Raw genomic sequence first — 27,521 nt, forward strand, 5'->3', positions numbered from 1 at the left:
GCATAGGATTGGATTCCTTCAGCAGGTTTCTGAGCCATCATGTTAAATGCATGTCTGTCTATTATCACATTATGCCGCGGTAAGCATATCTCATCAAATTTCTTGATTAAGACATCAGGATCCACTCTTACCTCTCTGTCATGAAAATGAAATGACTCTGATTTATCTAGTGCATCTGAACCAGCAAAATTGAGAAGAGTGTAAGCTTGTACCTTTTTTGACTTGTCTGAGAGTCATGCTTTGCTGTACACATCCCATTCTCTTTTGAATTTCAGCCAGTTGTTAGCAATGTCATCATAAAAGATTAGGGGTTGTATGCCACGTAAATTTTGAGCCATGATGTTTCAGCGATCTCACTTCTGTCACCATGTAGATTTTGTGGAAGCAATGATAAATAGCCAGATAAATCTTGTAGAGAGCTTGTTTATTCCCACCCAACAATGAACAGCATGTGAACCTTTTCCTAGTTTCACTTCATAACTTCCTACTTCCTGTTCCCACCCCCAGGTCCTCACACATACATATTCTACAGAGGGCTTGCTGTTTGAGTATCCAAGACATATTGGGAGACAGGGACCAAATCAGTCTAAAATGATCTACCATAATGTCATTTTTGGGTGGACTAACTCTTGAAGCCAAATACAGCTGTCATGTTCCCCAAAGTCCTAATATTTTATTATACAGGATATAATTTCCCTTAATGGGTAAAGGTATAGGCTGTCTTTTTTCTTTTAAGCTAGATTTTGACCAAATATAAAGTATATCTGTCAGCAGCAGATCTTTCATTGTCCAACCAAAGGTTGGGGGTAAAGATAAATTCTGGCAATATTTCTTAACTGCTGTATAGAAAAGTCAGATCATTAGGCCCCTTTCACACAGGCGGACCATAGAGGGCAATCGGCCCATCCATTGCCCTCTATGAAGTGGCGGATGTAAATGGATATGTGTCCGTTTACACCAGCCGACATTGGATCTGATCCTATCCATTAAAAACAGATGGATGAGGGATCTGTTTCCCATCTATCTGACAAATCAAATCAGATGACAGTCAGGTGTAAACAGACAAGCAGTCTGTTTACATCCGACCGCCCATAGAGTAAAGCGGGCTGTGTTCATGACCGCTCTTCATAAGGGTAGCAGACATAGACCTGTCACCCGCCTGCTCAGCGGGATCAGTGGACAGATTCCCTGCTGAGCAGGCGGATCTGCTGGCAGGGTACACCTATGGGAAAGAGTCCTTATTCCAACTCTTGTTGGCAGGGTTTTGTAAATCTCAGTAATGGACAGTCAGAAATGCAAATATTTTGACAGACAAAACAGCTCCCAAATATACATTTAATGGTGTATTAAGTTTAGGTTAAACATGCAACTGCTGAATTATCTTGTTCTAGATTTGGACTATAATCTACTATTATCAATATTATATACTCTATTCTCTATTTAATTTATACCCAGTATTTAAAGTATTTAAACGTGTTTTTTCTAACATGTCTAAGTAGACAATATTTATAATGCTCTATTACTTACTGTTAACATATCCTACTATCAAGACTGCGTGATTGTTATAATCTGGACTGCAGTTATGGTGAAGATTATGTATGATTCCATTTTTGTAATGCTGAAAAAACAATGAAGAGATCATGTGAACAACTTCATTTTACTACCTTGATTCAATACTTACCATATTATTGTCCACTAACCTGTAGCAATACGTTGTTGATAATTACTGTCAGAGTTCCATAGTTTCCAACATAAGAGGTCATTTCTGTAAGAGTAATGTAAGAGGTTAGAAAGGTATAACGGAAACCATATACAGTGCCTTGCGAAAGTATTCGGTCCCCTTGAACTTTTCAACCTTTTGCCACATTTCAGGCTTCAAACATAAAGATATAAAATTTTAATTTTTTGTGAAGAATCACCAACAAGTGGGACACAATTGTGAAGTGGAACGAAATCTATTGGATAATTTAAACTTTTTTAGCAAATAAAAAACTTAAAAGTGGTGCGTGCAAAATTATTCGGCCCCTTTACTTTCAGTGCAGCAAACTCACTCCAGAAGTTCAGCGAGGATCTCTGAATGACCCAATGTTGTCCTAAATGACTGATGGTGATAAATAGAATCCACCTGTGTGTAATCAAGTCTCTGTATAAATGCACCTGCTCTGTGATAGTCTCAGGGTTCTGTTGAAAGTACAGAGAGCATCATGAAGACCAAGGAACACACCAGGCAGGTCCGTAATACTGTTGTCGAGAAGTTTAAAGTCGGATTTGGGTACAAAAAGATTTCCCAAGCTTTAAACATCCCAAGGAGTACTGTGCAAGTGATCATTTTGAAGTGGAAGGAGTATCAGACCACTGCAAATCTACCAAGACCTGGCCGTCCCTCTAAACTTTCAGCTCAGACAAGGAGAAGACTGATCAGAGATGCAGCCAAGAGGCCCATGATCACTCTGGATGAACTGCAGAGAACTACAGCTGAGGTGGGAGAGTCTGTCCATAGGACAACAATCAGTCGTACACTGCACAAATCTGGCCTTTATGGAAGAGTTGCAAGAAGAAAGCCATTTCTCAAAGATATCCATAAAAAGTCTCGTCTAAAGTTTGCCACAAGCCACCTGGGAGACACACCAAACATGTGGAAGAAGGTGCTCTGGTCAGATGAAACCAAAATCGAACTTTTTGCCCACAATGCAAAACGATATGTTTGGAGTAAAAGCAACACAGCTCATCACCCTCAACACACCATCCCCACTGTCAAACATGGTGGTGGCAGCATCATGGTTTGGGCCTGCTTTTCTTCAGCAGGGACAGGGAAGATGGTTAAAATTGAGGGGAAGATGGATGCAGCCAAATACAGGACCATTCTGGATGAAAACCTGTTGGAGTCTGCAAAAGACCTGAAACTGGGACGGAGATTTATCTTCCAACAAGACAATGATCCCAAACATACAGCAAAATCTACAAAGGAATGGTTCACAAATAAACGTATCCAGGTGTTAGAATGGCCAAGTCAAAGTCCATACCTGAATCCAATCGAGAATCTGTGGAAAGAGCTGAAAACTGCTGTTCACAAATGCTCTCCATCCAACCTCACTGAGCTTGAGCTGTTTTGCAAGGAAGAATGGGCAAGAATTTCAGTCTCTCCATGTGCAAAACTGATAGAGACATACCCCAAGCGACTTGCAGCTGTAATCGCAGCAAAAGGTGTGTCATGGTTATGCAGTGATCTTCCTGTGTTTGCTTACCTTCCCTCATGTCTTCAGACTAAGAAGCCAGCTACTTCCACCTGGTGGTTTTTATAACCTCTCCTCTAAGCATGGCTCCACCCCAGGCCCTATCAGGGAGCCCTATATAAACCTGTGCACTGCAGGGCTCAGTGCTGATCAACCATTGTGTAGCCTTTGTGTATTAGCTTCCTGTTTCCTGTCGTGTGCTCTGCTTCTGATTTCCGTTACCGACCTTGGCGTGTTCTGACCATCCCTGCTTGCCTGTGACCCTGACCTATTGGCGTGTACCCGACTATTCTGTTCTGCTTGTGGCCCCGACCTTGGCTTTGTCCCTCACCATCCCTATCCTCCTGTTACCTACTGTGGGTGTGAGCTGGGGGACCCTGGGGGTCGCGACCTGGAGCCAGTTGCAGCCAAGACCATCTTCACCACTCGAAGCTCTGGTGAACACCAGCTGGCTCTTAGACTCCGCGCCCCGGGGAATCTTACGCTCTTACCCCAGTGGGATCTGTCCCCCGTCTGCAGCCGTCAGCCGTAGGGTCCACAGCCTTGCGGTGCATCCCCAACCCTACGGTGTGCACCTGTCACCTGGGCTCTAGGTGACCTGACAAGGTGGCTCTAAAAAGTATTAACGCAAGGGGGCCGAATAATTTTGCACACCCCACTTTTCATTTTTTTATTAGTAAAAAAGTTTCAAAAATCCAATAGATTTCTTTCCACTTCACAATTGTGTCCCACTTGTTGGTGATTCTTCACAAAAAATAAAAATGTTATATCTTTATGTTTGAAGCCTGAAATGTGGCAAAAGGTTGAAAAGTTCAAGGGGGCCGAATACGTTTGCAAGGCACTGTATCTTACACCTGTGGTAACTTTTCCATTATTTTTAGATTAGCAAAAGTGTGTTTATTCATGAAGGTGTTAAGAGTAATTCTTAACACACTGGTATGAGACACTGGTCAATGAGGCGATATTTTATTTGGACACAACTTTTTTAAGTCAAGTGTGTAGGCGGGGCCTAAGAAGCATGTACCCAACTCAGGAGAAACTACCAAGTGGATCCTGTATTTTTTATTTTTTTTTCCAAAATTTTTATTAAAGTTTTACCAAGTATCTACAAACATTGGTTACATAGTAAATAAACAATCAGTGTAAGGAGTACATAAACATAGTGGTTAGGTAGACTTACACTGTATATGTATAACTGATTAAATATAGTATAGAGCCGAAGAAGTAAATGAAATAAAATAAAATAAAATAGGTGTTGAAGTGTGTTAATATAGGCCGGTTAAAAGAACAAATGGTCATACCCTCCAAATAGGAAGAAAGATATTATGTGGGTCGGTTAATATTGTTAGGTTTATAAATGTCTCATCATTATAAAGTAGAAACAGTAATGAAAACAAAATTATAAAGATATAGGCTGTACAGCGTTGAGTCTATTATTCAGAATACCATCTCCGGTCACCCCTGCTGGGATCTGACTGTGACCGGTGATGGGACCTATTAGGGATTCTCAAAAGACTGATGGTCAACGCCGCACTGCCATTGAAAGAGCACCATTCTCGAGTCTAAAGTTATGAAGGACAGCTGTTCTCTGGAAGGGAAAGGGGAGGAGAAATGTAAAATGATCTTGGTGTAGGGCATCGTGAGTATGGGGTTGAATGGCATTGAAAAAGGTGCAGAGTGAGGCGTGTCCAAGGTTTGGTCTATTGAGTTACGGGGCAGGCGGAGGGCGGTTATCAGGATGGGGGTTGTGTGTTGGGGTAGGGTGAATTTGTCCAGGCAGCCCAGAAGATCTGAAGTGTTTCCAAACAGCCCAAGTTTGCCCGTAAATGTTCGGGGTGTCTTTGGCCTGATGAATAAGTTCTTCCATCTCCGCTATTTTGTCTGCCCTTTTTATCCAATCTGTTATGGTAGGGGGAGATGTAGATCTCCAGAGCACCGGGATGCACAGGTTGGCCGCATTAATGAGGTGAATGGTCAGGGATTTGGTGTAACTCCGGGTTGTAGTAGGACTGTAATGTAATAGGAATTGGGCAGGAGTCATGTCAAGGGAGTAGGTGGTAATTTGAGAAATCAATCGGTGTATTTCAGTCCAAAACATTTGCAAGAGGGGGCATTCCCACCAAATATGGAGCAAAGTGCCCAAAGCTTTATTACATCTCCAGCACGTCGGGGGGGACGGCAGGAGAGAATTTATGGATTTTGTCAGGGGTTCTATACCATTTAGCATAAATTTTGTATCTGTTTTCCTGAGTTGAGACGTTTATAGAACCCTTGTGTATATTGTGATATATTATTTCCCAGTCTGCCGGTGAAAGATCTAGGTGCAAATCAGATTCCCATTGTTGGACAGTTTTGTCTATTTTAATATCATGGAAGGAGAAAAGAAGCGAGTAGACTGTGGATATAACATGTCTTTGAGGTTCAGTACTAGCACACATGGATTCAAAGGGTGTAAGGTCCCTATGCCATTGAGCTCCAAGTTTCGAATTTTGGAAGAAATGCCGTAATTGCAAATATTTGAAAAATGGGATTTGGTATTCAGAGAAAGCGGAGACCATAAGTTGATGAGATAGGAGTTTGCCATTGTGGAAGAAGTTATAGGCTCCTGGTTTAGGGCCAGAAAGCGTAGTGTGCGGTGGACGTGGATTAAGGCCCGGTGGAAATTCAGGGTTTTGATTTAGTGGGGTCAATGGGCCATACGTGGGGACCAGCTTCAGAGGTGTGCAAGCTTGTTGAAAACGCAGGAGTGAAGCATGTATGAAGGGGTGAGTGGTAAGCTTGCGTGGAATATGGGATTTATGTATCCATGGCAGATTTTCTAGAGGAAGGCAAGAGAAAGCTTGTTCAAATCCGACCCAATCTTTATGAAGTGCATGGGAGTGCCAGTCTAAAATTCTGTTTAAGTGACATGCAAGATAATATTTTTGTATGTCTGGAACTCCAAGGCCTCCAAGGTTTTTAGGTAGCGTAAGTTTTTGCCAGTTGATTCTGGGGGTCCTGGACTTCCAAATAAAAAGTCGACACAGATTGTTGTAAGAACGAAAAAAGGAGGGCGGTAAGTTAATAGGGATAGCCTGAAGCAAATAAAGTATCTTTGGCAAAATGTTCATTTTTAAGATGGCCATTCTGCCAAACCATGAGAAGAGACTCACTTTCCATTTCTGTAGGTGAGTTTGAATAGAATGAAGAAGTGGCTGAAAATTTTTAGCATAAAGGGAAGTTAAGGTGGCAGGAATTTGTATGCCTAGGTAGGTAATGGCTTCTTTTTCCCATCCAAAGGGGAAGTTGAGAGTACATTGATTTACTAATGCGGGCGGTAGGGAAATGTTGAGGGCTTTTGATTTACTGAAATTAATTTTTAAGTTGGAGAGGGCCTGGAATAGATTAAAATCGTTTAGTAAGTTGGGAATAGAGGTAATGGGGTCCGAAAGGAAAAGTAGAATGTCATCAGCATATGCTGCTATCTTATATGTTTTGTGTTTAATTGACAAGCCTTTTATGTCTGGATTGTCCCTGAGTTTGCGGAGTAAAGGTTCCATCGTGAGTATAAAAATCAGAGGTGAAAGGGGGCAGCCTTGACGGGTACCGTTGGAGATGGAGAAGGCGTTCGACAGGCAGCCATTGATTCTGATTTTAGCCGTGGGGGACGAATAGAGGACCATTATCATCCGCAGTAAATGGTGTGGGATTCCTATTGTCCAAAGGGTTTCCTCCATATAGTCCCATGCTACCCTGTCGAACGCCTTCTCAGCATCAAGGGACAGCAGAAAGCCAGGAGTGGCCGTGGTGGTGAGCCAGTGATGGATATTTAGCGCTTTTGTGGTATTGTCCCTCGCTTCCCTGCCAGGGACAAAACCAACCTGATCTAGGTCAATTAATTGAGGGAGATGGGGCAAAATACGGTTGGCTAATATTTTGGCGTATATCTTGAGATCCACGTTGAGCAACGAAATGGGGCAGTAGTTATTTACTAGCAATGGGTCTTTATTAGGTTTAGGTATAAGGGTAATATGGGCTTCTAAAAAATCTTTTGGTAATTCGTCGGTTTTTGAGAGTTGGTTGAAGGTATTAACCATATGAGGGATCAAAAGATCTTGGAAAGTCTTAAAGTAGCTTACAGTGAAGCCATCAGGTCCGGGGCTCTTTCCAGGCTTCATTTGTTTCAGGGCATTTAGAGTTTCAGCAACAGTAATTAGGGTATTTAAGGCAGCGGATTCTTTGCATGTGAGGGGAGTGGGAGCATATTGTTGTAAGAATGTGCGAATAAAAGTCGTACGGTCCGTCAGGGAGGTAGGTTGTTGTGGGGAGGAAAGGTTATACAGTTCTGAGAAATAATGGGCAAATTTGTCCACTATGTCTCCCGTTTTGGAGATTTTTTCACCTGTATTACTTCTGAGCTCATGTATAGTGTGTATTGCCTTCTTAGCCTGGAGGGCTCTGGCTAGTAGCTTTCCTGACTTGTTACTGTGTTCATAGAAGATTTTCTGGGAGAGGGTGAAATTTCGTTTCATTTTTTTATGAAGCTCTGCCAAAAGTTCTTCTCGTGCGTTCGTCAGTTCTGTAAATACAGTGGCAGCCAAAGAGGCTTTGTGTTTCTTTTCCAGGCCATGTATGCGTTTAGTCAAAGCCTCAATGTGAGCTTTTCTAAGTTTGTTTCATGAGGCTGACAAAGATATGAAATCCCCTCTAAGGACGCATTTGTGGGCAGCCCAAAGCATAATTGGGGTGGATTCTTCCCTGGAATTTTCTAGGAAGTAATTGGTGAGATTTTGGGAAATAGATTGGACTATGTCAGAATCCGTGAGTAAGGAATTATCGAGGCGCCAGATGTGTGTATGAGCTGTAGTGTTCGGAATAGTCAGGGTCATGGAGATCGGGTTATGATCCGAGATGATTTTTGGGTCAATGGTGGCTTTAGTTAGGAATGATAATTCGTTTTGGGAGAGAAAGAAATAGTCAAGTCTCGAATATTTGTTGTGGGGGGGAGAAAAAAAGGTAAAGTCTTTTACATTGGGGTGTAATGTGCGCCATGCATCATGGAGTAGCAGGTCATGGAGTTGTAACTTTATCGCACGTAGTGTCCTATATGCCATAGTGGTTGTGCCTGAAGAGGTGTCTAGAGAGGGGTTAAGGGCAACATTTAGGTCTCCGTCTACAATGAGGGCACCAGATTTAAATAGGGTTAGGTGTTGGAAGGTGTTGCGTATGAAAGTGACTTGATGTGAGTTAGGTGCATATATATTTGCTAGAGTTATGGGCTTGTTGTGTAGCATACCCTTTAGAAATAGAAACCTGCCCTGGTTGTCTTTCAGAGTGTCATCAACTTTAATTGGGCAGTGTCTGGAAATTAGAATAGAAACTCCCTTGGATTTAGCATTATTGTTAGGTGCGTGAAACACCGTGGGAAAGTGTTTGCTATACAGTTTTGGGACGCTATCCGCCCTAAAGTGAGTTTCTTGGACAAGAACAATATGAGCTTTGGAGTGATGTATTGCAGATAAGAATTTTGTTCGCTTTTCGGGTGTGTTGAGACCTTGTATGTTAATGGAGTATAGTTTGAGCTGTAGGTGGGAAGAAGTGTCCGGATGCATTGTCAGAGTTGAATTCACGGTAGCCCAATCGGGGTGGGGGGGAGGGAATGGGGAAGTACGTAGATGAGAGTGTGAGACAACGTGTCCGGGTATATAGATGAACTAAAGAACGGTGATTACTGGTGTTTTCTTTTCTTTTTGTTTTTTTGTTATAATAAAAAATAAAAAGGGGGGGAGGGGAGCACCAAACCGATGAGACAGTAGGAGTGGGGGTAACACCCTGTCTCGGAAATATGAGGATCGGTATATGTACAGTGCGGGGACTGCAAATCCTCCCTATACCGGAAGAACCTGCCGTTGACACGCACTGAGTGGGGGTCGGCTCCAGCTGGACCGTGAAGATGAATATAAAGTAAATACAAAAGGTGTATCGCTATTGTGCTACCTCACAACAGTACAAGTTAAAGGAGGAGGAAACATTGCAGAACAATTGTATGGGGAATTAAGGGAACCCGTCGCAGGTTTAGCGACTATAAAGGTGCTGATATATACCTTGAGGAACTGGAGCATGATGCGATTCAGCAATGTAAAAGCCTTCTGAAAGTTGAATCCTAGTGTAAAACACTAAAAATGAAAGGTATAAACAAGGGCTGGACTAGCGCCACTAATTAGGAAGATGCCTAACTGAACTATAACCCATGAAAGAGAAAGACATCTAATGGATATCAATAAGCAATACATATTTACCACTAAGATATACAGGGTGTAGTAGGAGTCCCTGACATTGGAATCCAAAATATTGGTGCACCCCAGATAGGGTGAGCGATCCGAGTGAAAGGGGAAACCACATAGGTAAAATGGTGTAGTAATATCCAGTTATTGCAAACTTAACCTTTACAATCTGAATATGAGAGAGAGGATCGTATGTCCTGAATGAGATCAGCGGTTATATATAACTTCTCGAAGGATGCCGAGTATCATTTAGTCATCAACAAGTATCATCTTGGACGGCAGGTATTATAGTGTACCATAGTTATGAAAAGGAGAGAAAACAGTACTTGCAGTGTTGAAGTGCCGGGAGCGGCATCTTAGTTCAGCAGAAGCACCAAAAACTTGCGGGGTGCAATAATGATGTGCGCAGATGGTACATTGGGAAAACCGTATGGATTCCAGCACTCGTCAAGCGAGGGTGTTAGTCATCAGGGAATGTTGTCGCTGACGTCATCTAGGTTGGGCCGGTCTTCTTGTTGCAAGGAATTATGGGGGTTGTAGTAACATTCACTATAAGTCCGCTGCCATGCAGAGTGAGAGTGAACAACGGGGATAGAGGTATAGAACTGAGGGGGAGATAAACAGCATGGATATTCATAAAGTTAGCAATAGACCGTATGATAACCTTGCCGGTGTAAAGGGATACGGTAGATATGATGAAGATACTGTATAAGTAAGAGGTATTTAACAGAAAACGTTCCAAAAGATAAACATGGAGAACAATGAATAGACTTTGTATAAACCTTGTGGTTTAATCTTAGCAGACAAGTGAGTTGACAGGTACCTGTGGTCGCAATCAGCGATCTCTTCTAGCTCTCCGAGCGTTTGGTGTATAGGACAGGCTATGAGCGCGATAAGGGCCTCTAGTCAAGCTGCGAGCATCCGTGGCTGACGGGGATCTACGCCGCCGATAAGTGCCGGATTGAGCATCCATTGGTTCGGCCGGTGGTGGATTCTTTTGTACTGCAGAGTGTCTGAAATCTGCAAACCAATTCGGTACATCGACCAATGGAATGTTGAGGCTACTACAGAAGTGAGGCAAATCTTCGGGCACTCTTAAGTTTGCGGTGCGACCCTGAGCGGAGGCCGAAAGGCAAAATGGGAATCTCCGTTTGTAGACGATACCTTTTGCGCGAAGCACGTCTAGCAGAGGTCTCAGGTCCCTCCGGTGTTGCAGCGTGATGCTGGAGAGATCCTGGTAGATTTGGATCGTGGAACCATCATGAGTAATTTGTGGCGTATCCCTGGCATGTTTGAGGATGTCCTCCTTCAGTTTGAAATCTGGTAAACAGCATATAATATCCCTCGGAGGGTCTGTGGCTCTACCTTTGGGTTTTAATGCACGGTGGATTCTATCCATGGCAATGGGGGTGTGTAGCGGTCTGTTCATTAAATTATTAAAGATGCTAGTCACAGCGGGTAATATTTGATCTCCTTCAGTTGTTTCCGGAAGGCCTCGCACCCTTAAATTGTGGCGTCTCCCCCTGTTGTCAAGGTCTTCCATGTGGATATGAACCAATCGTAGTTGTAAGGTGTGTGTGTCCACATGATGTGTCGTCTTCTTTAGTTGGGTATCATGTTTAGATACGGCGTCTTCCATCACAATCACCCTGTCAGTCAGGGAGCGTATATCTAAGCGGAGCTCAGAGATGGCCGCCGAGAGGGTGTCCTTAATGTCTGCAGCAATGGTTCGCAGATCATGTATATTGAGCTGTGGCTGTGAGGACAATACAGCGGGCTGCGAATTATCGGGCTCAACTCCCGGCGCAGAGGAGGAAGACAATGGCGCGCTTCTATGAGGAGACGTTCGGTCCCGCATGAGGCCTTGGTGAGGCGTTGCCATGTTCCCCCTGTTCGCTCGGAACAGATCCGGTATAGTGTTGCTGGATGTGCGCGAGTTCCCTTGGGGAGAACGGGAGCGCGATGTCGAGGAGTTTCTCAAAGCAGTCCCCATCAGATAATGTGTGGAGAGTAGCTATTACCTGCGGTTGACAGATAGCACTTCGTGAGGTAGCGGGAGCTCAGGAACTAAGCGTCCATCTTCCAGTCAGGCCAGGCCACGCCCCCTCCTGTATTTATCTTGTATTGATTTAAACAGTTATGCCGCGTACACACGCCCGGACTTTCCGTCAGAATAAACTCTGACGGTCTTTCCAACGGAGTTCCGCTGAAACGGACTTGCCTACACACGATCACACCAAAGTCCATTCGCTTTGAACGCGATAACGTACGACAGGACTAGAAAATTACGTTCAATAGCCAGTAGCCAATAGCTACCCTTGCTTCATATATGGTCCGTCAGAATAGCATACAGAGGAATGGATTTCCCGGTAGGAATTGAATAGAACATGTTCTATTTCTAGGTCCGTCAGCACCTAGCTGAGAGCTCCTAGAGCCTTGCTGGCTTCCAGCAAGGCTCTAGTTTCCAGGTTCAGGTACAGTACATCCACCAGCAGATCTAGAGGTACTGGACCACATCATCCAAACATCAGGAAAAAGAGTGTGCACCCTGTTGCTCTATACACCATGAGATTGTAGGTCTAAACCAAATCACCACATACTGAGGCAAGCGTTCTTGATGCCGCTGTTCCAGAGTACGAGTCATCACCAACAGAGTTTGGTTAAAGAGCTCACATATCCCATTTCCTTCTGTATTCTACAGAGTGATATGCCACTTACAAATTCCACTCAACCAACACAGCTCCAAAAAATATGTGATTCAAAATTAAGACCTTGATCAAAGAATCTGCTTTTCTATAAAGCTGTTAAGCAGATGAACAAAGTAATTGAAGTAGCTAATCATCTGTGCCTCTAGAGCAGTTGTCTCCAAATTGCAGACCAGGGGCCAAATGTGGCCCTTTGCATGCTTTTATCTAGCCCTTATAGGCTAGGCATTATCCCCCCCCCCCACTGTCGGCAACAGTGGGGCATAGTTCCTGTCACTGACACCAACGATAGGGCACTATTCTTCCTTTAGACACAAATGATCAGGCACAATTCCTCCCACCGACACCAGTGATGGGGTACAATTTCTCCCACTGATATCGACATTGGCGCTCTATTCCTCCCATTGATACCAATCATGGGGCACTATTCCTCCCCCTGACACCAATGCTTAAGCACCAACGATTGGATACTATTTCTCCCACTGACATCAATGATGGGGCACTATATCTCCCACTGATACCAATGATGGGGCACTATTACTTCCCCCAATATAGATGACGGGGCATTGTTTACTCCCACTGATGCCAGAACATTTTCTTTTCCCACTGGCCACAGTCCGGCCCCCCTAAAGTTTGAAGGACAGTAAACTGGCCCGTTATTTATAAAGTTTGGAGACCCCTGATCTAAAGGCTAATCTACAAAGCTGTACATTTAAAACAATATCAAAAAATGAAGAGCAGATGTTTAAAAAAGTTGCATAACAATTTTGGGGTAAACACTACAAAAGTAACTCAAATATATTTGTTAAAAATACACTTTCCCTTTAAAGGGGTGTTCCAGCGGAATTTTTTATTTTTTTTAAAGTCAGCAGCTACAAGCACTGTAGCTGCTGACTTAATAAGGACACTTACCTGTCGAGGGTGCCCGCGATGTCGCCCCTCCACCAGGCCGATCCGTCCCTCATATCGTGTCCCGGCGCCGCCATCCTCACTAAGGGAAACAGGCAGTAGAACCTTGCGGCTTCTCTGCCAGTTTCCTAATGTGCATGCACAAGTCACGTGGCACTTTGTGAATGGGGTGCACTGTGCTCTGGGACACACACAGTTCCCAGAACACACCCCGCCCCATTCCCCAGACGACAACGCAAGGTGGAGAAGACTGAAGATCACTGTGGAGTAGGACGAGGCAGATTAGGAAGATCTGCCTAGCAACAGGGGTTTCTGGTAAATTAAAAAAAAAAAATCCAAATTTTTTTTTTAAGAATTTGTGTAACTGAGACGGTGTTTTATACCATTTTGCGGCTAATTTGAAACCATTTTCTTGTACTGACACATTGATAGACCCCTTGTGTATATGGTAGAATATGGTTTCCCACTCATCGTCCGACAAATGTAAGTCTAGATCTGATTCCCAACTGCGAGAGGATTTAATAGATCTGGGTTTACATTCCGCGAAGAAGATGGTGTAGATTTTGGATATGAGGTGTCTTTGTGGTTCCATCGTGTCACAGAGAGATTCAAAAGGAGTGAGTGATCTAGAAAAATCTTGTTGTTGCTGATGAGAGGTTAAAAAGTGTCTAATTTGGAAGTACACCCATTGTGGTATCGGTCGTCTGGGGTCTTTACTCGGTACGTTCGAGCGCGTTAAGAGATTTCCATTGGCGAAAAAATGTCGGGTGAGTATCTCCGGGTGTGGCCATATGGAACGAAGAAATGTATCGGATTGACCAGTTGGGAAATCTGGATTATGTCTGATGGGTGTTAGTGGGCTGCGGTGAGACGAGATTTGTTGTGTTTGGCACACTGATCGAAACACGTGTAAGGTAGGAGCTACTAACGGGTGTTGTTTACAGATCATGGGGACGTGTTTCTGGTCTAACCAGGGTAAATGTCTCGTCGGAATTGGTGAAAGTGTGTTCTCCAGATGTACCCAAGCTTTCGTAGAGGTATGTACTTTCCAATCTACAATTCTGGATAAGTGGCAAGCCCAATAATATTTCCTAATATCTGGGAGGCCAATTCCACCTTTTGCCTTAGGTATTGTTAGTCTATTGTGGCTCAGTCTAGGCCTTTTCCCGTTCCATAAGAAGTGTGTGCAAATAGATTTATATGAATTAAAAAAGGCCACAGGGAGCTTAATGGGGATCGTTTGTAGTAGGTAAAGCATTCTGGGCAAGATATTCATTTTGACAATCGAGGCTCTGCCAAACCACGAAAAGATTCCCGTGGACCAGTTTTTAAGATCATTTTGTATGTTCTGGAGTAAAGGAAGGTGGTTGTGTGAGTATAGGTCTTTAATGTTAGAAGGTAGCTTAAAGCCTAAGTACGTAATTGTTGAGCTGCTCCATTAAGGCTGGGTTCACACTGCTGCGGGGGGAGATCCGGATGTGATTCGCACAGCAAATCACATCCGATCTCCGTAGCACTGCGAGTTCAGCCATACAGATAGTATGGCTGAACTCGCAGCTGTCCCGCAGCAAACTCGCACAGGACCCTTTTTTGGGTCCGCAACGGAATCGGATCGCATGGGGGTTCACACCATGCGATCCGATTCCTGTGCGAGTCGGCAGATCGCACTGCGATATGCCGACGGATCTGGGGGTGTCATTAACATAACATTGACACTCCCAGCCGTCCGCATAGGGCAGTGTGAACTGCCGGCGGGAGGTATGCGATGCGGGAAAACGCTGCGGATTCGCGGCGTTCCCGCATCGCAATAGTGTGAACCTAGCCTTAAAGGGGAAATTTCTTTGGCAATGTTCTACTGCTTTTTTACTGAGGGATACATTAAGAGCTTCGGATTTATTAAAATTGATTTGCAAATTAGAGATATATTTAAATGTGTCTAGATCTTTGAGGAGGTTGGGTAATGTAGCATGCGGTTCTGTAAGGAATAAGAGGATGTCGTCAGCAAAGGCTGCTATCTTTTGGACTGTATCTGCCATTGACACACCTCTTATATCATTATTTGCCTTGATGCGATTGAGTAGGGGCTCTAAAGTGAGAACAAATAGAATGGGCGAGAGCGGGCAACCCTGACGTGTCCCGTTGGATACGGAGAAGGCATCCGACAGGTGGCCATTTACCCTAACTTGGGCTTTCGGCGAAGTGTACAGTGCCATAACATGGGATATGAATCTGTTAGGTAAACCTATAATCTTTAGGGTTTCGTGCATATAATCCCAGGCCACTCTGTCAAATGCCTTCTCCGCATCCAAGGAGAGTAAGAATCCTTGAGTTTTGGAGGAGGACAGCCAGTTATGTATATTAATTGCTTTAAGTGTGTTGTCCCCTGCCTCCCTCCCCGGGACGAAACCCACCTGGTCAAGTGAGACCAGTCCTGGCAAGAGAGGCAAGAGACGGTTAGCTAGGATTTTGGCATAAATTTTTAGGTCTACATTCAATAGGGAAATGGGTCTATAGTTCGAAACTAGAGATTCGTCTTTGTTTGGTTTGGGAATGACCGTGATGTGCGCTGTCAGTAAATCTCGCGGTGGAGGGTTTGCCGTAGTAAAAGAATTAAAAGCCGCTAGGAAACGTGGTTTCAGAATGTCAATGAAAGATTTATAGTACCCAGATGTTAATCCATCTGGGCCAGGGCTTTTGCCTGGTTTTAGGTGTTTGAGGGCTGTATCTAGTTCAAGTGTGGATATTGGAGCTTCAAGATCATTGGCTATTTCGGGTGTTATAGGGGCTGGGCCGTATTGGTGTAAAAATTCTCTAATTAGTTGTGTCCTTTGTGTGTTCTTTGTTAATTGGTGAGCATCATTAAGATTGTACAGGTTCTTGTAGAAATGAACAGTTCAGCAATTTGGTGGTTAGAAGAGATCGTGTTCCCCGTTTTGTCTTTTAACAGGTGGACTGAGGTGGCAGCTCTTTGTTTGCGGAGCGCTCTGGCTAAAAGTTTACCAGATTTATTACTGAATTCGTAGAAGGTTTTACGTGATAGGATATAGTTTCTCTTAATTCGGGTGGACATATAGTTTAATAGCTCTTGTCTGGCCTTAATAAGTTCGGGAATGGAGTTCTCTACCTGAGACAATTTATGCGCTTTTTCCAGAGTTCTAATCTGGTTTGTGAGATACAAAAGTTGGGCATTTCTATCTTTTCTCCGTTTAGCCGCAGCAGCTATGAAATCGCCCCGGATAGCGCATTTATGTGCCTCCCATAACATCATAGGTGAGATATCGGGGGAAGCATTGTCCTCAAAATAAGTCGCTAAGCGCTCCTTCGTTTTAGCAGCGATGATGGGGTCAGTGAGAAGAGAAGGGTCTAGTCGCCAGATTGGAGTGCTAGGTGGATTATCTGTAAGTTTCAAAGTCATGGATATTGGGTGATGGTCCGAAATGAATTTAGGGTCAATGGTAGCCTCAACAAGACAAGGAAGATCTCTCTGTGACAAGAATAAATAGTCTATTCTGGAGTGTCTTTTGTGTGGGAATGAAAAAAACGTGTAGTCTAATTCTCGGGGGTTGAGGGTCCGCCAGGAGTCATGTAGGTTTAGTTCCTGCAATCGTAATTTAATATTGCGCAAGGTTTTGTGTGGAATAGAGGAGGTTCTGTTCGAGTTTTTTTTTTTTTTAAGAATATTAATGCTATTTTTTTTTTTTTTTTTAGAATGGCCCTCCACTTTAAAGTGATTCTTCAGGTGTTATCTTTTAAAAATTTAAAATTGTTTGGACATAACTAACATCAATGAGTAGGTGTAGGTAAAGATAACAAAGCTCATGTGAAAAATAGATGTACCAAGTAAGAGGTCTTAAATGGCTTTTTATTTGTTATAACTATCAGATTTAGAAAGTCAAGGTCTCAGTAGGACCATCCATCCTCACCTGTCTCATTCTTTGCAAGCATCTGAAAATCATAGATCCATCCTATAGGTTTGAGATCTTTTCTACAGTCTTTTCTTACAGCAGAATATGGGTATTCTTTCTCACTAGCTAATCCTCCTTCAAAAAAAATGTATGTCAATCAGTACCAAATAAATGCACAAAGAACTAATCTAAACCACAAAACAATACATTGCACATACCTTCTAACTGTCCCTGATTCACCGGGACTGTCCCGGAAATTAGTGCCTGTCCCAGAGTCCTGGCGAATCAGGGTTGAGTCCCAGATTGCCCGTGGCACATGGAGGGGGGCAGTCATTAGGGAGTGTAAAGAGTAAAGGGGATACCCTATAACTTGCCCTACTGACTTCTGGTCCTCCGTCCTGACCCCTGTATCCTGCACTACTGACCCCTGGCCCTCCAACCTGACCCCTGTACCCTGCCCTACTGACCCCTGGTCCTCCATCCTGCTCACCCCTGTACCCTGCTCCATTGACCCCCAGTCCTCCATCCTGCTGACCCCTGTACCCTGCCCTACTGACCCCATCTTCTGTCCTGCTGACCCCTGCCCTACTGACCCCCCTTTCCTCCATCCTGCCGACCCCTGTACCCTGCTCTACTGATCCCATCTTAAGTCCTGCGGACCCCTATACCCTGCCCTACTGGCCCCCTGTCTTCCATCCTGCTGACCCCTGTACCCTGCCCTAATGACCCCCTGTCTTCCGTCCTGCTGACCCCTGTATGCTACCCTACTGACTCCCTGTCTTTCGTCCTGCTGTCCACCAACATTTTCCCACAAATTACTTCCTCCCTCAAGTGCCCCTTAATCCAAAGTTCAAAAGTTCAAAAGTTGGGAGGTATGACATTGCAGCTTACCAGTTCTTAGAGAAAGTTACATAGTTAGTAAGGTTGAATAAAGACACCAGTGCATCCAGTTCAACCTGAGTGAGTGTCTACAATTGTCCCTATCCCTGTACATTGCACACTCACATCGGTCCCTACCCTCAGGGAGCCCACAATCCAAGGTCCCCATTCATATACTAGGGCCAATTTGGAACAGAAGCCAATTAACCTACCTGCATGTCTTTGGAGTGTGGGAGGAAGCCAGAGTACCTGGAGGAGACCCACGCAGGCCCAGGGGGAACATGCAAACTCCAGGCAGGTAGTGTCGTGGTTGGGATTCAAACCAGCGACCCTTTTTACTGCTAGGTGAGAGTGCTAACCACTACACCACTGGGCCGCCCTGTGTGGCTCTGTTATTTTTCCCTTTATTAGCACTACTGCAAATAACACACTTCCTGTCCCTGGCTATGACTAACTATGCTGACTCAACTGTGTCAATGAAGGGAGCCATGGTAAGGTTGCCATTCATTCCTGTTTCCCAGGGCAGTAGCCATTGTGAGCTATGCACTGTAAAGTTTGCATAACACAGACTCCAAATCGTTATGCTGCTTATGTGACAATTTAAAATGGTGCCAATAGAATGACCTTCTTGCAATTCATGCTGCCAAACATGCACAGACTTCTCCAGCAGGACAGTTGTGGATTGACACTGGGACAATTTTTGGTAAATCTAAAGGAAATCTATAGAAGAAAATTGTATAATGTATGGCCAGCCTAAGCCCACGTACACACGGTCGGAGATTTTGCCAACCAAATCCGTCGGATTTTGTCCGTCGGATTTAGTCCGACGGATTGTGTCCGAAACTGTTGCATACACACGGTCGGGCCAAGTTGTCTGATTTAGGGGAATGCCAAGAACGCGGTGACGTAAGCCGTTTACGGCGGGACGAGAAAAGGGAAGTTCAGCACCACGTCCGACACCCTTTGGGCTCCTTCTGCTGATCTCGTGTTTTAGTAGAAGTTTGGTGAGAGACGATTCACGCTTTTCAGATTAGTGATTCAGATCGCTACCGCTCTTCAGTTTTTGCTTGTCTTTGCGTATCTGATAATCAGTGTGTGCAGTCATTAAGTATTTTCTTCTCATTGTGGACTATATCTTGGTATAGTACGCTTTGAAAGGCATTTTTTATTGTCTGCTTGCTTCTGCTATTCAGGTCGTCCTTTCAGGCCTTGCTGTTTATCGGTGCTTTCTGGTGTCCGTTCTGACCAGCCGACCGTTTTCCAAACATGTTTCGTCTACGTACTCATCGTACAGTTTGTGCTGTGCAGGGGTTCTTACTTTGACACAAGCCCAGTCCATGAACAGGGAGGGGAGGCGTTTGTGGACCAAGAATTGGTTGCGCCAGCGTCACCAGTTCTCCCACATGCCTTTACTCCGTGAGAATAATCCTGATCATTTCTGGATTTTTCTCCGGATGACAGACCCCGTTTCTCACTGTCTGCTGGCTTTGCTGACCCCTTATATCACCAGGCAGGATACCTGCATGTGGCAAGCCATCACTCCGGAGCAGAGGCTCATCGCCACGTTGCGCTACTTGGCGACAGGGAGAAGCCTTCAGGACCTCAAGTTCTCTACAGGCATCTCCCCCCAGGCTCTAGGGATCATTATTCCAGAGACCTGTTCTGCCATCATTTAGCTCCTGCAGAAGGACTATATTATGCTAATTTTTAGCCTTAAACATCACATTCTATGTATTTCATGATTGCTAATGTCTTGCATTTCTTTCCTCATTCCCTAATTACCATCATTGCAATATGCTCTAATTCATATGCTCTGCCCCTTTGTCCTCGTGCAGATTTGCCTCACTAACTTTCCCACCATGCTCTTCTTGGCCCCTAAAACTATAGTCTAGTCACTTAACAATGTCTTTTGGCAGCTCCATAGTATTGCTTTCCCCTAAACACCCCCTAAAATCTCTACAAATGTGATGTGTGTGCTTCAATTCATGCAAAGTGACCTTTTTATGTTTTTTTGGAGTTGTGCCAAACTCATTAAGAACCCCCCTCTCCCCAAATGCTAGCTCAGCTGATAGCAATCTTCTATCTGATGACTTGACCCAACCCAATACACACTCTAAATACCTTTATCATGATCACATTTATGGACACATTCACCAAAGCATGTAGTGTAAGGGCCTGCCTCAATACTTTCAAATGCTATTTTTATTTTTTAAACACATTAATTTTCTTGCTATGTAATAGCAGAATGTCAAAATGTCCTTCTATTTTGTTATTATGACACTTCTTACCTGTCCGGTGGGCTGCCAATAGTGTAACTAAGGAGGGGCTTCACAAAGTATCACACATTTAGGCATTCAGCTCTCAATCAAGTGGAGAGCGTTACCTGTCCTAAACATTCCCCCTCATTTTTTAGCAAGGGCCCATCAGATGGGGGGGGGGGGGGGGGGGGCGGGCATATGACTCTGATAAGGGGACCTTATACTTTAGGCTTTAAATACTCATTTCAAAAAATGTTATACTAATTTTGCCAAAAAATGTGGGTGTCTAATCTGCATGCAATGTTGATTTGTCAAATTACTAGTTTTTTTTCTTGTGTCACTACACAGTGTCCTTCAACGCCACAGGAATGGCAGACTGTGGCCTCCCACTTTGCCATTTTTATTATAGTTGTGCCTTTTTCACCAACAGTGCAAACCCAAGTTCAGAGCGAGATGAGGGGACAGTCTCTTCTTCAGATAATCTTATTATGTTGTGGGTCTGCTACACACACACCTTCTTTTTGTAATTAATATATGTAGTGAATTACTGACCAAAATCATGCTCATTTTCAGCACCATGGCAGGAAAATGGCATGATTGTCCAAATTTACACATCACTGTGGGTGCTTTTTACTAAAGGCACATCCACTATGCACTAAAAGTGCACTGCAAAAGTACACCTGAAACTGCACTTGGAGTGCAAAGTGGAGTTGCCTTTATTAAATCGCACTCCTTATCAGCACAAACTCAAATTTCACTACAAATACATTTTAAGCCCAATGAAAAAGGAAGCCACACATTGTTGAGAATTCAACTTTTTAATACAAGCACATTCATATGTGCGTTTATTAAAGGTTTTTACAGCAAACCAATAGATTTTGTGTATCCAAAACAGAGTTTAATCATATTTTTTTTTTACTTGTTTTTTTTGTGTAAACAGGCATGTATCAAACCGTAAAATACAGAACACAGGAACTTACAAAGTTCAACTTGGAAAAGTGAAGACAATATCAGACATGAGTATGTACAAACTGGGCTGATATTGCCTTCATCACATGGGGTGTGACCCCTGAAAAATCCAAATTTGGAAGATGCACACAGTGTGTCAACATGTGCTAACTCCCATTATGGGGGATCAATGTACATGCTTTGGGGCTGCAACCCCTTCATCTCAGACACTTTCCACAAAACATGTACATTGATCCCCCATGATGGGAGATAGCGCATGTTTACACACTCTGTGCATCTTCCAAATTTTTAATTATGCAAAATACAACATTTTTATGTTAAAAAGCAAAAATAAAACCCTATCTAGTTTTTTAGTTTTCACACTCTCCCCAAAACATCAATGATGTTCTTCATTTTATTTTTAACATCATTGATGTTTTGTTGTACAATTTTCAAATCCCTATTGCACCCCATTATCTCCCCAATCAAGATCTGGGCACTTTCACTGGTAAAAAGGGAATCTTCCTCCACATCACCTAGAAAACAAAGCAAACAAACACACCATGTAATCCAAATATGGTGATATACATTGATGAGCTTACCGGAAGCTGTGTTCTCCGACACTCACCTGTTGTGGTGACAATTTGTCCAACCTCCACGATCTCTCCTTCCTCCTCCTCCTCCTGCTCCTGCTCCTCTGTTTCTTCTTTTGGAAGTTGCCCTTCTTTGGGAGGGGTGTGGTCCCTGGTTTCCTCATGGTCCCTGGTGTCCTCATACTTGCCGAGTCTTTTCTCTCCTATGAGAATGTAAACAAAGATTAATTAGCACACAGAGGGCAGAAATAGGAATCTGAAACATTGCTTGGAAGTGTTGTACAATTGTGTTTTTGGGCCGAGTTACAAGGTGAGAACATTATTGGGGACACTTTGTTAAGCTGGAATACTTCCCTGCAGAACGATGTTTCATACGAACGAACGAAACCATGACCTTGAAAGTGGCCATTTTAAAATGCACAACATGAAATCAAAGCACATGGAGCATGTATGCAAGCAAGAATAATCATATGAACACACGACAACTACTTACTTACTTTTTTTAAGAACACGCTTGATCCTTAGGTACTGCTCGTGCTCCCTCAGTTTAAGGTCTGACCAGCGTTTTCTCAGTTGATCCTTGGATCGGCGTACCCCAAAATTCTTCAGAAGACTCTTCACAACTTTATTCATGATCTTGGCCTTTCTGATATTTGGGTTTGGGTACTTCCCATCATAGTCGGTCCTGTTCAATATTTCGACCATCTCCAACATCTCTCCAAAAGACATATTTGAGGCCTTAAATCGTGTCTTCCTGGATCGGGACGTTTCAGGCTCCGGGCTTTCCTCGCCCTCCTCCTCGTTAGTGGAACTATTAGTGCGCACCTGCGTTCTCTCCGCCATGTGCTCTCCCCACTGCGCGGGAAGCGAAGGGGCGGGGAATAGTCTGGAAAGAACCTCAGGGGCGGGCGGAGTTTCACGCATGCACACTGTATATAAAACGCAACACATGTGTATCGTCCGTACGATCTGGGTGGAGAGTGTGAGTCACGGACGCGGCGAACGTGGAAACGAAGGTAACATTTTTAACTTGGTGCTTCACTAGACTAGACTGCTTGTATCTAGCCCGATGTTGGGACAAGATTAGGAGGGATTTTAATTGCATTATTAGTATTTGAGGGTTTGTCTTGTGTTGTGTCTTGCAGACAAAATGGATCCATTCAACAATGCCAACTTTATGGGGCTATTCATAGAACTGTACATGGAGATGCCCTGCCTGTGGCAGTTCCACAACAAGTTTTATAATGACAGATCAAAGAGGAACGCAGCACTGGAGAAACTGCTTGCTTTGTTGCAGATCATGGTCCCCACGGCAGACATGACCTATCTGAATCGCAAAATTGTGGCCATGAAGCTTACATATTTCAGGGAGAGAAAGAAGCACCTGGAGTCCTTGAGAGCAGGAGATACAGATGCTGTTTATTCCCCCAGGATGGTGCACTTTGACAGGCTGCATTTTCTGGAAGACCAAGGGGTACCCAGGCCACCACTCAGGCCACCACTCTCCAGGCTTTCTTCAAGGCATCCTTCACCCCCAGCCAGGCCCGGACTGGGACAAAAAATAGGCCCGGGCATTTTGGATTGAGCAGCCCATGACATGTTAACCGGCCCCTTCCCCACTCTCCACCCTGACAAATACCCTGAGAGAGGGGAGGGGGGAACCCAGCAAAGGTGTGGGGGGGGGGGGAGGTGAGGTGGGACCAGGAAAGAGCATGGGGGGATGGAGAGCACAGGGAAGAACCTTGAGAACATGGGGTGGGGCAAGAGCACAGGGAGGAATAGAAGAGCACAAGGGGCAGCGGAGAGCATGGGGGGAGGTGAAGAGGGCAGGGGGCAGCAGAGAGCATGGGGGGAGGTGGAGAGCACAGGGAGGGCGGTGGAGAGAATGGGGGGAGGTGGAGAGTGCAGGGAGGGCAGCGGAGAGCATGGGGGGAGGTGGAGAGCACAGTGGGGCTGGTGGAGAGCATCAGGGGAGATGGAGAGCGCAGGGAGGCAGCAAAGAGCATAGGGGGAGGTGGAGGGCACAGGGAGGGTGATGTAGAGCATGGGGGGAGGTGGCGAGCACAGGGAGGGCGGCGGAGAGCATTGGGAGGGTGGTGGAGAACACAGGGAGGGGGCGGTGGAAAGCATGGGGGGGGGTGGCAGAGGGCATGGGAGAGGTGGATCGCACTGGGGGGTGGCAGAGGGCATGGTTGAGGTGGATTGCACGGGGGGTGGCAGAGAGCATGGGGGAGGTGGAGTACACTGGGTGGGGGGTGGCAGAGGGCATGGGGAGGTGGAGCACACTGGGGGGGTGGCAGAGGGCATGGGTGAGGTGGATTGCACGGGGAGGTGGCAGAGGGCATGGGTGAGGTGGATTGCACTGGGGGGGGTGGCAGAGAGCATGGGGAGGTGGAGCGCACTGGGGGGGTGGCAGAGTGCATGGGTGAGGTGGATTGCACTGAGGGGTGGCAGAGAGCATGGGGGAGGTGGAGCGCACTGGGGGGTGGCAGAGGGCATGGGGGAGGTGGAACGCACTGGGGGGGGTGGCAGAGGGCATTGGTGAGGTGGATTGCACTGGGGGTGGCAGAGAGCATGGGGGGGTGGAGCGCACCGGGGGGGTGGCAGAGGGCATGGGGGAGGTGGAGCGCACTGGGGGGGGTGGCAGAGGGCATGGGGGAGGTGGATCACACTGGGGGGGTGGCAGAGGGCATGGGGGAGGTGGAGCGCACTTGGGGGGTGGCAGAGGGCATGGAGGAGGTGGAGCGCACTGGGGAGGTGGCAGAGGGCATGGGGGAGGTGGAGCTCACTGGGGGTTTTCAGAGAGCATGGGTGAGGTGAATTGCACTGGGGGGTGGCAGAGGGCATGGGGGAGGTGAAGCGCACTGGGGGGGGTGGCAGAGGGCATGGGTGAGGTGGATTGCACTGGGGGGGTGGCAGAGAGTATGGGGGAGGTCGAGCGCACTGGGGGGGTGGCAGAGGGCATGGGGGAGGTGGATCGCACTGGGGGTGGCAGAGGGCATGGGGGAGGTGGAACGCACTGGGGGGTGGCAGAGGGCATGGGTGAGGTGGATTGCACTGGGGGGGTGGCAGAGAGCATGGGGAGGTGGAGCGCACTGGGGGGTGGCAGAGAGCATGGGGGAGGTGGAGTGCACTGGGGGGGTGGCAGAGGGCATGGGTGAGGTGGATTGCACTGGGGGGTGGCAGAGGGCATGAGGAGGTGGAGCGCACTGGGGGGGTGGCAGAGGGCATGGGGGAGGTGGATCGCACTGGGGGGTGGGTGGCAGAGGGCATGGGGGAGGTGGAGTGCACTGGGGGGGTGGCAGAGGGTTTGGGGGAGGTGGAGCGCACTGGGGGGGTAGCAGAGGGCATGGAGGAGGTGGATCGCACTGGGGGGGTGGCAGAGGGCATGGGTGAGGTGGAGCACACTGGGGGGGGGGGGTGGCAGAGGGCATGGGTGAGGTGGATTGCACTGGGGGGGTGGCAGAGGGCATGGGGGAGGTGGATTGCACTGGGGGTGGCAGAGGGCATGGGTGAGGTGGAGCACACTGGGGGGGTGGCAGAGGGCATGGGTGAGGTGGATTGCACTGGGGGGGTGGCAGAGGGCATGGGGGAGGTGGATTGCACTGGGGGGGTGGCAGAGGGCATGGGGGAGGTGGAGTACACTGGGGGGGTGGCAGAGGGCAGAGGGCATGGGTGAGGTGGAGCACACTGGGGGGTGGCAGAGAACATGAGAAGGCAAAGAGTATGGGTAGTATAGAGAGCCCGGGAGCAGCAGTAATAAGCAGGATATGAGGAGGGGTGGGGGTGGCTGCATATAGAACAATCATTCTCTCCATAAGGGGGTGAGCGCAGAGCACGGGCGGAACTCACGTTTACTGTTATCCGGTGTTCTGCCAGGACTCAGCAGCAGTGTCTGCTCTGGCTCCTCCCCCTTCACAGTCACGCCCCCTCTCAGGCTGGCTCCGATGGCCGACGGCTTCACATCTAGCTCTGCCCCCTCTATGTTTACATTCTCCCGACGCCGATGGGCTGAGTTTAGCTGGCAGCTCGGCGGCCGCGGAGAGGCTGCATGAGCGGCGCGGGCTCAAAGAGCCTTGTCCCATATTGCACTTGCAGCATAGCGGCCCCGGCGGCCGTGGCCCACCGGGCAATTGCCCGGTTTGCCCTATGGCCAATCCGGGCCTGCCCCCAGCTGAGGCTTCTGATGTCCAACCTGGGCCTTCCAGGCCGCACCATGTGGTGGGGCCCAGCTTGAGACCGGTATTGCATTGTTGAACATATTTCTTGTGTTACATTTAATGATGTTAACTAGATGTTCTTATTGATCAGTAAGTTGAGATTTCTCAAAGTGGTTTACATCTCAATAGACAGTAGTGACCAAAAATGATTGGGACGGGAAAGAAAAATGCTGGTGTCAGAATGATAGTCTGTTCTATTTGGTAACATTCAATTAGCAAAAGCCAGGAGCACAAAATGGTGTGATTGATGAGCAAAAAACTAAAACTATGTCCCCTTTTCATACACAGGAAGACCTCAGTCGGGGGGAGGATGTGGCAAGTGGCAGCCAGGAGGTCCACCAACGCCCTCCTTCTCCTGCCCCAGCTACAGGAGCCCAGCCACAGCCTGGAAGGATGCCTGGTGGGAAGTCCAAAAGGAAGACCAGAGAGTGATGGCCTGGGTTGAGTCTGGTGTGCCAGAAGATGCAGCCTCTTGAAGATCCACATCCTGGGGACATAAATGGCATCTGAATTTCCTGCTCTCTAGGACTTTGGGACCAGACTGCTCTCCCTGAGATATCTACTCCTCAGGCCACCAATTTTTTAATATCTCATTTAGTCATGTCTGCCCTGGGGGCCAAAGGCTGCACCAAAGTTAAGAAGTTTCTCGAGTGCTGCGTTCCTAGTTTTATTTTCTAGCAAACAAAATAATTTTTTTTTTCTTTGAAGAAATACTTGTGTAATGTGTTTTCCTTCAAAAAGTACAGTTTATTTGTGAGCAGGCAGGTACATTTCCAAAATACAAAGTGAACTAAATAACAAGAGGTACCAACACTAAACAACCTCCTGTAGATTAAAAAAGAAAAAGAAAATATAAAAAATACAATAATGTTGTTGTTGTAAGTTTACACACAAAAAAAATAAATAAAAAAAATAAGGAGAAATGAGCAAAGTGTCTTTAAAGGAGATTTTTAGGGAATCCCCCCCCCCAAAAAAACATCCAAAAAATAAAAAACAAAATCAAACATTGTGTAGATGTGACACAAACTAAAATTGTATTGCTGAAATGGTTAAAAAAGAGTAATGAAATCCGAAGTGTGTGTGACTATGAGCATCAAAAGAAGTTCGTTCTTGCAGCATTGTTAAAGAACAAGAGAATGCGCTTGATGAATGAATTTTTAACATTGCAGCGCGACGAATGTGCTATATCGCTTACAAGCAGTAGTTTTACCTGAACGAGCGCTTCCGTGTCGGAATTTGAATGTGAGCATGCGTGGCACTTGGTCCGATCAAAATGCTCTACACATGATCGGATTAGGTCCAACCGGCCCAGTTGGTCGGGAAATATTTCCAACATGTTGAAAATTGGGTCCGACGGAGATTCGGGCGGAATCAGTCCGATGCATACCACACACAGTCGGATTATCCGACGACACGGTCCGATAAGACGCATTCCGACGGATTCTCCGACCGTGTGTACAAGGCTTAAGACTGGAGGCTTTTGCTATTCAACATTGTACAACATCTGCAGGCTCCAGGACCCAGGAGAGGAGAAAACACAACATTTGTTTATCATGACAGATAGAAAGCCTGGAGCTCCTATTGACATGTAGATTAAAAACCTAGGTG

The 27,521-nt window shown here is 45.9% G+C and overlaps 1 protein-coding gene across 1 annotated transcript in view; it reads right to left on the minus strand.

Moving 5' to 3' along the window:
- CTSW (cathepsin W) overlaps positions 1 to 27,521 on the minus strand; it is a 184,859-nt gene that overhangs the window by 41,095 nt on the left and 116,243 nt on the right. The window contains exons 7-9 of the mRNA XM_077463350.1: positions 17,034 to 17,150; positions 1,701 to 1,765; positions 1,528 to 1,618 (exon numbers count right to left, since the gene is read on the minus strand). Of these exons, the coding sequence (XP_077319476.1) occupies positions 1,528 to 1,618; positions 1,701 to 1,765; positions 17,034 to 17,150 (273 nt within the window). The remainder of the gene's footprint in view (positions 1 to 1,527; positions 1,619 to 1,700; positions 1,766 to 17,033; positions 17,151 to 27,521) is intronic.

Source organism: Lithobates pipiens, unplaced genomic scaffold (assembly GCF_037356315.1).
Source record: "Lithobates pipiens isolate NorthernLeopardFrog02 unplaced genomic scaffold, aLitPip1_a1.2 Scaffold_10, whole genome shotgun sequence".
Taxonomy (NCBI): Eukaryota; Metazoa; Chordata; class Amphibia; order Anura; family Ranidae; genus Lithobates; species Lithobates pipiens.